The sequence below is a fragment of the Nannospalax galili genome, unplaced genomic scaffold, assembly GCF_000622305.1.
Source record: "Nannospalax galili isolate Female #2095 unplaced genomic scaffold, S.galili_v1.0 scaffold747, whole genome shotgun sequence".
NCBI lineage: Eukaryota > Metazoa > Chordata > Mammalia > Rodentia > Spalacidae > Nannospalax > Nannospalax galili.
This window is the reverse complement of record NW_008357686.1, coordinates 908,983-919,568: the sequence shown is the minus strand read 5'-3', so window position 1 is coordinate 919,568 and position 10,586 is coordinate 908,983. Positions and strand designations below refer to the sequence as shown.

Here is a 10,586-nt window from a genome sequence, read left to right as displayed (position 1 = left end):
ACTTACCTACATGCAGGCAATACACGCATACACATAAAAAAATAATAATAAATTTTTTTAATTAAAAAAATATATATTCTTGGAGATTTTGCATGTTAGAATTGCAAGAGCTTGAGTGCACTGTCACAGAACTTGGTAGAAATCATATAGGTGCTTAGGGCTTTTGCCGTTAGAAGGCAGGATTTGGAATGGGGTCTGAAGAACTTGGACCAGGCTTTGGGAACTCATTCATCCATGTACATACTCCATCTATTTTCTGTAAAGTGTTTTGTAGGGCACATTTCCTGCTTTCAGTGGTGAATCACAGATTGGGTTAGCTTTACTGTGTGATAGCTTGGGCCTGTGATGGAAGGATCACATTGTGTGTTGGAGCTTTCTGTAAATGTTAAAATGGAGTTGAAATGAGTACCTGTCCCCTCTTCTCTAAAGGAGGTGCAGCCTCTGGGAGTGACAGTGCTGATAAGAAGGCTCAAGGCCCCAAAGGTGGTGGCAGTGCGGTAAAGGTGAGTTAACTTATTTGTTCCTTTTTTTCCATGTTAAATATTAAGGTGTATATGCATATAAAAGGTAATGTGCTTAACTCGTTCTTATCTAAGAGACTAATACTAATGGAAAGCCAAGGTGACACAAAACTGGAAAACACTTTCACTTTGGGTTTTGTTTTGTTATGACTTTTTGAGACAGGGTCTCCCTCTATCCCCTACTGGCCTGGAACTCGCTGTGTAGCCCAGGCTGGCCTCTATCTTACAGAAATCCGCCTACCTCTGCCTCCCGAGTGCTGGGAATGTGACACCAATCCCAGCTTCGTTTGGGGGGGGGCGGGTTTTGTTTTGTTTGTTTGTTTGTTTTTATTTGAGACAGGATCTTCCTATAGAGACCAGGCTAGCCACAATGTTGCAAAAATCCACCTGTCTGCCTCCCAAGTGTTGGAATTAAAGGCATACACCACCACACCTGGCCAGTCTCACTTTTGAAAGATAATTTGTTTTAAATATTTTCTCACCTTCTTTTTCAAATATCCAAAAGTCTTTCACACTTTTAATATTATTCATTAAAATGTGCAAATCTAGAGACTGGGGAGATAGCTCAGTCAATAAAGTGCTTGCAAAAGAACCTAAGATTGACCTTCAGAACCCATGTGAAAAAGCTGGGCATGGTAGCACATAGAACATGGGTTTTGAGGATCAATCTTAGGTTCTTTTGCAAACACTCTGCTGATTCTGGAGTTCTAAGAAAAGTTTTCCAAAGGAAGCTACTACTTTCTCTCATGTTCAGCTGTAGAGGTACTCACAGTTGCAGCCTAGGAGTGGGAGCATCTGGCTCTGTTGGGCTTCATGAGAACCTGCATGTTGGTCTCTAGTATGACGTCTTCATAAAGGATGCCTTAGGGTCACCTGGGCTATGTGAACTTTTCAAATCCAACCTAGGAGACTGCCTCACTGCATATAGCTTTAAGTAGGCATCCTGCCCTCAGAAACAACCAAGTCCTGTGTGATTTTATGTGAGGTACGTGGAAAGGAGTGGTGTGTGATTGGGTAGGAGAGTAGATTGGGATTAAAGCTTTATTAAGCTTTTTGTTTTTATGAAATTGTTGATTATATAAAATAGTACTCGTACCTTTTACCCCAATTCCCTCAATGCTAACATAACTATAGTTCAGTAGCATGGTCAGGGTAGCAACATTGACATAGAACATGGAACTATACCCCACACCCTCCATCCTACAAGACCAATCCTGCTGCCCTTTTATGACTAGACCCACTTCCTCCCGCCTCTACGTCTATCCTCCCCCTTGTTTGGAGATAGGGTCTTCTGTAGCCCAACCTGACCTCAAATTTATTATGTATTATATCACGGAATGACCTTGAATTTCTGATCCCCCTGTCTCCACCTCCCAAGTGCTGGGATTACAGGTATGTCCACCATGCCAGGCTTCTACCTCTATCCCCCCTTCTTTCCTAACCTCCCCCCTTTTTTGATCTTTTTTGTGATAGGGTCTCCCTGTATCCCTAGCTGGACTGGAACTTGCTATGTAGACCAGCCTGGCCTTCAACTCACAGAGATCCACCTGCCTCTGCCTCCCGAGTGCTGGGATTAAAGGTGTGTGCCACCACGCCCAGTTTCTACCGTCCCCTTTTTTAAATTTTTATTTATTATTTTTATTTTATGTGTATTCCTGTATTGCCTGCATGTAGGTAAGTGCACCCATGTCATGCAGTGCCTGCAGAGATCAGAAGAGGCTGTCGGATCCCCTGGAACTGGAGTTACAGACAGTTGTTAGCTGCCATGTGGGTGCTGGGACACCTACACTGGGTCTTCTGCAAGAACAACCAGTATTCTTAACCACTGAGCCATCTCTCCAGCCCCTCTACCCCCTTTTTAACTGATGGCAGCAACTAATCTGCTCTCCACTCATGTACTTTAATGACTTCAAGAACGTTAAATGGATGGAATCATAGTTTGTGAATGTTGAGGAGTATCATTTTTTGCTCAACATAATTCTCTGGTGATTTCATTCAGGTTGTGACAGCAGTTTGTTCCTTTTTGTTTCTGAGTTCTGTTCTAGGACATGGAATTGCCACAGTCTGTTTGAGCATTTACCTACTGAAGAACAGCTGGATTTCTGGTGTTTTCCAAGACCCTGGCACCAGAAGGATACCGGGGGGACTGTATTCCTGTACCCACATGTTATGTTACTATGAGCTGATTTTGAATCGCCCCTGCTGAGTGCAGCCTCCCTCCTTCTCCTTCCTGGTCTGTCCTCATAAACTTCAGGTCCTTAAGCCTGCCCAACTCCCCACTGTCTCCCAGGCTTCCTGGGTGTTCTGCCCTCTGCATGTCCTAAGAAGTGGACATGCTCTAAGGGCTTTATCCTCACACCTACAAGCCCTGACTGCTTTTCCTCTAGCTCATCTAACTGCATTTACCTGCCAGACTACAACTCCGGTCACTCTAGTGGGCTACTTTCTCTGCACTGAACCCAGAAGTGCTACACCCTGCTAGAAAGACCCATAGCTTTGGCAGTGGGAGCACCCAAACCTGGCCTGTAACCTTAGCATGACCCTCAGTATTGCTCAGCCTCCCTTTCCCATTTCCCTCAAGCCACTGTCACTATGCTGAAGTTAGTCATCATGTTACTGCTCAACCTGGGTGTTCAGGGCTGAGTTCATTTTACTTGGAGAGCTAAAACTACCAGTGAGTGCCTGAGGGTTCCTCAGGTAAGCTACAGCAGGATTTCCAGGACTGGAGCCTGTCTTCTTAAGAAACTTGCCCAGAGCTGGGCATGGTGGTGCATGCCTTTAATCCCAGCACTTGGGAGGCAGAGGCAAGCGGATCTCTGAGTTCAACCCAGCCTGGTCTACATAGTGAGTTCCAGGTCAGCTGGGGCTACAGGGAGACCCTGTCTCAAAAAGACCAAAAAAAGAAAAAAGGAAAAGAAAGAAATTGGCCCAGTGTGATGGCACACACCTTAATTCCAGTACCCAGGAAGCATAGGCAGATCTCCGTGAGATGAGGATAACCTGGTCTACATAGCAAGTTCCAGCCTAGCTGGAGCTACAAGGTGAGGCCCTGTGTCCCGTCCCGCCCCCCAACCCCCCCCCAAAAAAAGAATTCTGGAGATTATGCAAATGTGCTGCCAGAGTTGAGCAAGCACCAGTCTAGTCTCAAGATAATTAGTTTCATTGCTCTCTCTCTCCTTTCTTCTCTTCCTTTCCATTCTCCTTCCCTCCCTTTCTTATTTATTTGCCTTCAACTAATTTGAGCTAAGATTGGCCTCACTCATGACCTTCTGGACTCAGCCTCTCAAATGCTGGGATTATGGGTGTACTCCACCATGCTCAGTGAGAGGCAGTCTGGAAGCTCTCTAGGTCAAGGTGAGTCTGCTGTCCGGATTATGTACCTATCTCCTCTGGATAGGGCTGGGACCATTCTGTAGTTCTACAGAAGGTGCTTGCCGCCAAGTCTAATGACCAGAATTCGATCCCCAGAACCCATATGGTGGAAGGAGAGAACCAACTCCCACAAGTTGTCCTCTGAGTTCCACACATGTGCTGTGGCACACACATGTCAACACATATACACATACTAAAGAAATAAATGTGATAAAATGTTTTTAAAAGTTTTCCTCTTTCAGCCCTGTCTTTTTACATTTATTTACTTGTGTATGTGTGTGTGTTGTGTGTGTGTGTGTACGTGCACATGTGTGCATGCATGCAAGCCATGATGACTTGTGTGAAGATCAGAAGACAACCTGTGGGAGTCAGTTCTCTCTTTCCACCATGTGGGTTCTAGAGATCAAACTCAGGTCATCAGATTTGGTGGCACGTGCCTTTACCTGCTGAGCCATCTCAGTGACGGTCCCAGCCCACCAGCACCACCCACCCCCGCCCTGTTTTTGATGTATTTGTATCTCTTGTGTAGCTAAATCAGGTTCTTAGAAAGTGTCTCATAGAGAAGTAGGTTTGTGGCAGTCACCCAACTAGGCAGACTTCAGTGTTCAACCACTGCGAGTTAAAGTGTTGTTTTTTCATTACCAGGGATAGTCCAGAAGGGACTACCACACTGGGAGGAACCATTTGAGTCTGCAAGTATTAACTGAACATGCTTTTTCCTTGTAGGTCAGACACATTCTGTGTGAAAAACACGGCAAAATAATGGAAGCCATGGAAAAGTTAAAATCTGGAATGAGGTTTAGTGAAGTGGCCACACAATATAGTGAAGATAAAGCCAGGCAAGGGGTATGTTGCCATTATCATTTAAATGTTTTGGTCCCATGCTGGGGTATAAGCCCAGTGGTAGAATGCTTGCTAGCATGCATAACACCCCAAGTTTGAAGCCCAGCACTGCCAAAGAAAAGTTTCTGTCTTCCATAGAAGAAACACAAAAGCAGGAATTATTTCTATGTTCTACCAATAATTTTAGCCATATCTTTGTTTAGAGATCTTTTTCTTTTTTATTTATTATTTTTATGTGTATGAGTGTTTTGCTTGCATATATGTAATTGCACCTGTGTCATGAAATGCCCACAGAGGCCCGAAGAGGTTGTCAGATCCCCTGGAACTGGATTTACAAATGGTTGTCAGCTGCCATGTGGGTGCTGGGAATCAAACCTGGGTCCTCTGGAAGAACATCAAGTGTTCTTACCCACTGAGTCATCTCTCCAGCCCAACATCTTGTTCTTAAAACATTTTATTTATTATTTTTATTTTATGTGTATGAGTGTTTTGTCCGCATGTATATGAGTGCACCCATATTGTAAAATGCCCACAGAGGTCAGAAGAGGGTGTCAAATTTCCCTAGAACTGGACTTACAGACGGTTGTTAGCCACTGTGTGGTACTGAGAATCAAACCTGGGTCCTCTGCAAGAGCAGCCAGTACTCTTAACTACTGCGCCGTCTTTCCAGCCCCCCTTATTTAGAGATCTTAAAAGCAGAAATATCTAGCTTGTGGGACCAGGGATGTAGCTAAATGGCAGAGTGCTTGTCTGACATATGTGAAGCCCCGGGTTTGATCCCTAGCACTGCAAAAAAAGAAAAGTCTTACCTTAGAAGCAGTTGGATAAAAATCACCCATATTACAAGGGAGGAGACAGGTAGAGGAGATGGGGAACAGGAGGTTTGAAGTGTATTTTGGCCTCTGTGGAACATTGCAGTCATGTGGTACACTCATACATGGAGGCAAAACACTCATACATATAAAATAAAAGTAACAAAATATTAAAAAAGAAATGTCCTTATGGAACTCAGTACCATGTACAGTGAATATATGCCACTGAAAACAAAAAAAAAGTATCACCTATGTCTAAATGTAGGCATGAGCAGTCTTTGACGGCTAACTTCAAAGTGCAGTGGTATTGGGAGCACTTGTGTGTTTTGTCTAGTCTTAGATTTCTTCCTCCCGTTTGTCTCTGGTTAACCAGCTTCTGTTCAGCCCAGGTGAATACGTAAGCCCAGGAACCTTAGTAATCACATTGAGAAATTTTCTGAAGTCATATAAAGCTGTTCCATTTTTAGCACCACTTGATATTGTATGTCTTTTGGATTTTTCAGGGTGACTTGGGTTGGATGACCAGAGGGTCCATGGTGGGACCATTTCAAGAAGCGGCATTTGCCTTGCCTGTAAGTGGGATGGATAAGCCTGTGTTTACAGACCCGCCAGTTAAGACAAAATTTGGATATCATATAATTATGGTTGAAGGAAGAAAATAAAATCATATCAAAGACTGAGTGTTTTCAGTTTTGTTATTTCTTTAAAAGGCACGGAAGAACCTCATATTTTGTGAGCTATAAGGATGGGTTTGTAGGTAGAAAACCAGGTGGGTATTGGTTAGTGTGTTCTACAGGAGGTGTTTAGTTAATAGTTCTGCATTCTCATTCTTCCTAGACTATACCCTCAGTGTGTCCTGTAAATTAACTCTAAAACCATCTTCAGAGGAGCCAGATTTCGGCTCATACTGTTGACGTGCCTGAAAACCCTGGGCATCCAGTAGATGAATTAATCTGTGAAAACTATAATGTAAGTTCTTGAATAACAGTCTTTTACAAGTTAGTCAACTCTGATCTGCCTAGACAGGTTACCATTAGCTCCATTATCTTAACATAGTACATGGCACACAAAGCAACCATTCAACATCAACTTTCTCATTAATATTTAGTTTTATTTTTATTATTTAGGTTGTGTGTGTGTGTTTATGAGGGTGTGCATGTACACGTGGGTGCCCTTGGAGGGGAGAATAGGATATTGGATCCCCTGGATCCCATCCTCAGGCAGTTATGAGCCTCTGGACATGGACTCTAGGAGCTGAACTCTGGTCCTCTGCAAGAGCAGCAAGCACTCTTAACCACTGACCCATCTTTCCAGCCCCTCAACTTTCTCTTGAAATAAATGTCTGTGGTAGAAAAAGGTACTTGAGGGCCAGTGGGATGGCTCAGTAGGAAAAGGTGCCTGTTGCCAAGCCCAGTGACCTGAATTTGATCCCTGTTAGAAGCTCCATGGTGGAAGAGAACTATTTGCTACACTTTGTCCTCTGACCTCCACATGCATGCTGTGGCATGCAAGCACACACAAATAAGTAAATGTAGTTTAAAAAAATATGGGCTGGAGAGATGGCCTAACAGTTAATAGCACTGGCTGCTCTTGCAGAAGACCCAGGTTCGAATCCCAGCACCCACATAGCGGCTAACAACTGTTCGTAACTCCTGTCCTCCACGGGCACTGCACGACACAGGTGCACTAACACTCATACATTAAATAAATAGCAAAAAGCACTTTTGTTTTCCTAGGGGGTTGTTAAATTTTGTGTGTGTGTGTGTGTGTGTGCGCACAGATACATGTGCCACATGGAGGTCAGGGGACTACTTTGAGGAATCAGTTCTCTCTTTCTACCTTTACATGAGTTCTAGGGATTGAACTAAAATTACCAGACTTGCACAGCAAGCACCTTTACCTGCTGAGCCATCTCACTGGCCCCCATAACTGTGTTCTTTTAATACAGTGTATTCTCCTCCTCAACTACATCCAGTGTTAGGCCTATGTTATCCCAGCATATATATGATGGCAATTTTGCCTAGAGACCCGAGTTTCCCATTTTAGAAGTTCTGAATTTTCCCCATTGAGCAGGTATGCTACTATGACATAGAATGATGTTCAAAATAGCCAAATGTGGTACGTACCACTAATCCCAGCTTTTGGGAAACAAACAGGTGGATCTCTAGGAGTTCAAGGTGCCTGGTCCACAGAGTGAGTGCCAGGCCAGCCAGGGCTACATAGTGAGACCCTGTCTCAGAAAGAAAATGTTCAAAATAAGCTAGGCATGGTAGTACATGCCTGCAATCTCACAGTCTGGAGCTACAAAGCAAGTCCCAGGCCAGATTGGGATATAATATCAAGACTGTCTCAAAACACAAATAAGCTCAGCTAGGAGGCAAAGAAACTACTTATTAAAGTACTTTCACGGAAGAGGAAACTACCTTAAACCACTGTTAAAGTGCTGGGGTTACAGCTCAGTAGTAGAGCACTTGCCTAGTATGAGCAAGGCCCTGAGTTCCACCTCTACCCCCCCCAAAAAAAGTATAAAAAATTGACATATACATTCCAAAAATGTATTATGGCAAGAAATTCTGAAAATCTTGAAACTTCTTAAAAAGCTTTGTAGCAGGAAACACTACCTAGCTGGTCTTTTGCTCAGGACGTTGGCTCACCCAGGATACTGTGATTGCCTGTTGATGGATGTGACTAAAAAAAGGAAATTTAAGAGCTGGGAAGGTGAACCAGCCAAGCTGAGTTCTGTGGCCTGAAGAGAGAACAGCTAAAACTAGCCTGGGAGCAAGTGGGGAGGAGTGGGCCTCTGACACCAAGTGAACCTCTGGGAAGTCAGCTTTTGACTGATAACTACGACTCTGAAGGAGCTGGTAAAGGAAAATTTTAAGGAGCAATAAACATCATAGCAGATACATTTAATTCTTTTTTGCATTTAAGATTTCATTCACTAAGGTCAGTGTTTAAGGAACAAGTGTGATTTATAGTAAAATAATTTTTAATTAAAACCAAAATGGGATAATTCTTTTTTTGGAGAGGAGGTCTTTTTGAAACAGGGTTTTCCTGAAGCCCCAGCTGGCCTGGAAGTCACTATGTAGACCAGGCTGGCCTTGAACTTGCAGAGATCTGCCTGCCTCTGCCTCCCAAGTTCTGGGACTACAGGCGTGTGCCAGGTATGCTATAGTGTACATAGCAAACTATCATTTCAGTAGAAAAATATATACAACCAGCTGGGGATGTCATTCAGTGTGGAGCACTTGCCTAGCATGCCCAAAGCCCTGGGTTCCATCCCCAGTGCTGTAAAACAAATATACTAACAAGGCTGTAGAGATGGCTCAGTGTTTAAGAGCACTGGCTGCTCTTTCAGAGGACCTCGGTTTGATTCCCAGCACCCACATTACAGCTAACAGCTGTCCATAACTCCAGTTCCAGGGGTTCCAATGCCTCCTCTGACTAATACAGGCATGGCATGGCATGTGTGTACTTACATACATGCAGACAAAACTCATACACACTAAATAAAAATAAATTTAAAAATTTTTTTAAATGTAGTCAGTCTCTGGGAATGGCATTTAGAACTGGGGGTGGAGGCAGGTAAAACAATTTTGACCTTATTCTTTTTTTGTCTGTTTCTTTTGACAAGGTCTCTCATTATGTTGCCCTGGCTGGCCTAGAACTCACTGTGTAGACCAGAATAGCCTTGAGTTCACAGAAATCTACCTGCCACTGCCTCCCAAGTGCTGGGATTAATGGAATGCACCACCATGCCTGGCACTGACTTCATACTCTTAGATCAGAGGTCTTAACTACCATGTGCTATAAAGGCCTTTAGCAATATGCCCAAGCTTGTGGATCCCTTCTCAGAGTTCTTTTTTTCTTTTAACATTTAATTTTGGGGCTGAAGAGATGGCTCAGCAGTTAAGAACACTGGTTGTTCTTCCAGAAGACCCAGGTTCAAATCCCAGCACCCACATGGCAGCTAACAACTGTCTGTAACCCCAGTCCCAGGGGATCCAACAGCCTCTTCTGACCTCTGCAGGCATTGCACGACACAGGTGCACTTACCTACATGCAGACAATACATGCATACACATAAAAATAATAAAAAAAAAATTTAAAGATTTAATTTTATTAATTTTTAAATTTATGTGTGTTTGTGCCTGCATGAGTTTATGTGCATCATGTGCATGCGAGTGCCCTTGAAACCAGAAAAAAGCATCAGATCACCTGGATCAAATTGTATCGGTTGTGAGCCACCCAATGCAGATGCTGGGAACTGAACCTGAGTCCTCTACAAGAGAAGTAAGGGCTCTTAACTACTGAGCCATCTCCAGAACCCCATTTCACAGTATTTATTAAAAGTACATAAGATTAGCTGGACATGGTGGTGCACACCTTTAATCCCAGTACTTGGGAGTCAGAGGCAGGTAAATCTCTGTTGAGTTTGGAGGCCAACCTGGTCTACATAGTGAGTTCCAGGCCAGCTGGGGCTGCAGGAAGACCTGTCTCAAAAAGGCTAAAAGAAAGAAGAGAAGGAAGGAAGGAAGGAAGGAAGGAAGGAAGGAAGGAAGGAAGGAAGGAAGGAAGGAAGGAAGGAAGGAAGGAAGGAGAAAAAGGAAAGAAGGAGAGAAAAAGAGAGAAGGGAAATGTGAAATTCTAGATACTGGGTACTGGAAGAAAGGATGGAACATTTTTTCCCATCTAAATTCAGACATTTGAATATTCCCCATGAATCTGATTTAAAATCCCTATTTGACCATTTTTACCATATGTATGTGGTTTTTTTTTTTCCTCAAACAAAATTTTCATAGTAGTTGAGTCTGGCGAGCTGGCTCAGCAGTTAAAAGCACTGCCTGCTCTTACAGAGGACCCAGGTTCGGTTTCTCATCGTGTCTTCTCACAAGACTTTTAGAATCAAGCAATTCCTGGCCAAGAAACAAAAGCAAACTCATACCATTCCCCCCAATGAATTCCAATGAAAATTGGCAACAAAATCAGGTACAACTCCAAAAGAAGACATTGGAGCAGAACCAACCTGGGTCTGTAA

General features: G+C 43.4%; 1 protein-coding gene and 1 pseudogene across 2 annotated transcripts in view; both read left to right on the top strand.

The window, feature by feature from the left end:
- Positions 1 to 6,228, top strand: part of Pin4 (peptidylprolyl cis/trans isomerase, NIMA-interacting 4) — an 8,149-nt gene extending 1,921 nt beyond the window's left edge. For both annotated transcript variants that reach the window (XM_008855558.3, XM_029557446.1), the window contains exons 2-4: positions 430 to 503; positions 4,620 to 4,739; positions 6,052 to 6,228. In XM_008855558.3, coding sequence (XP_008853780.1) covers positions 430 to 503; positions 4,620 to 4,739; positions 6,052 to 6,210 — 353 coding nt within the window. In that variant the 3' untranslated portion in view covers positions 6,211 to 6,228. The remainder of the gene's footprint in view (positions 1 to 429; positions 504 to 4,619; positions 4,740 to 6,051) is intronic.
- Positions 6,229 to 7,341: 1,113 nt separating this feature from the next.
- Positions 7,342 to 10,586, top strand: LOC108490057 (annotated as a pseudogene).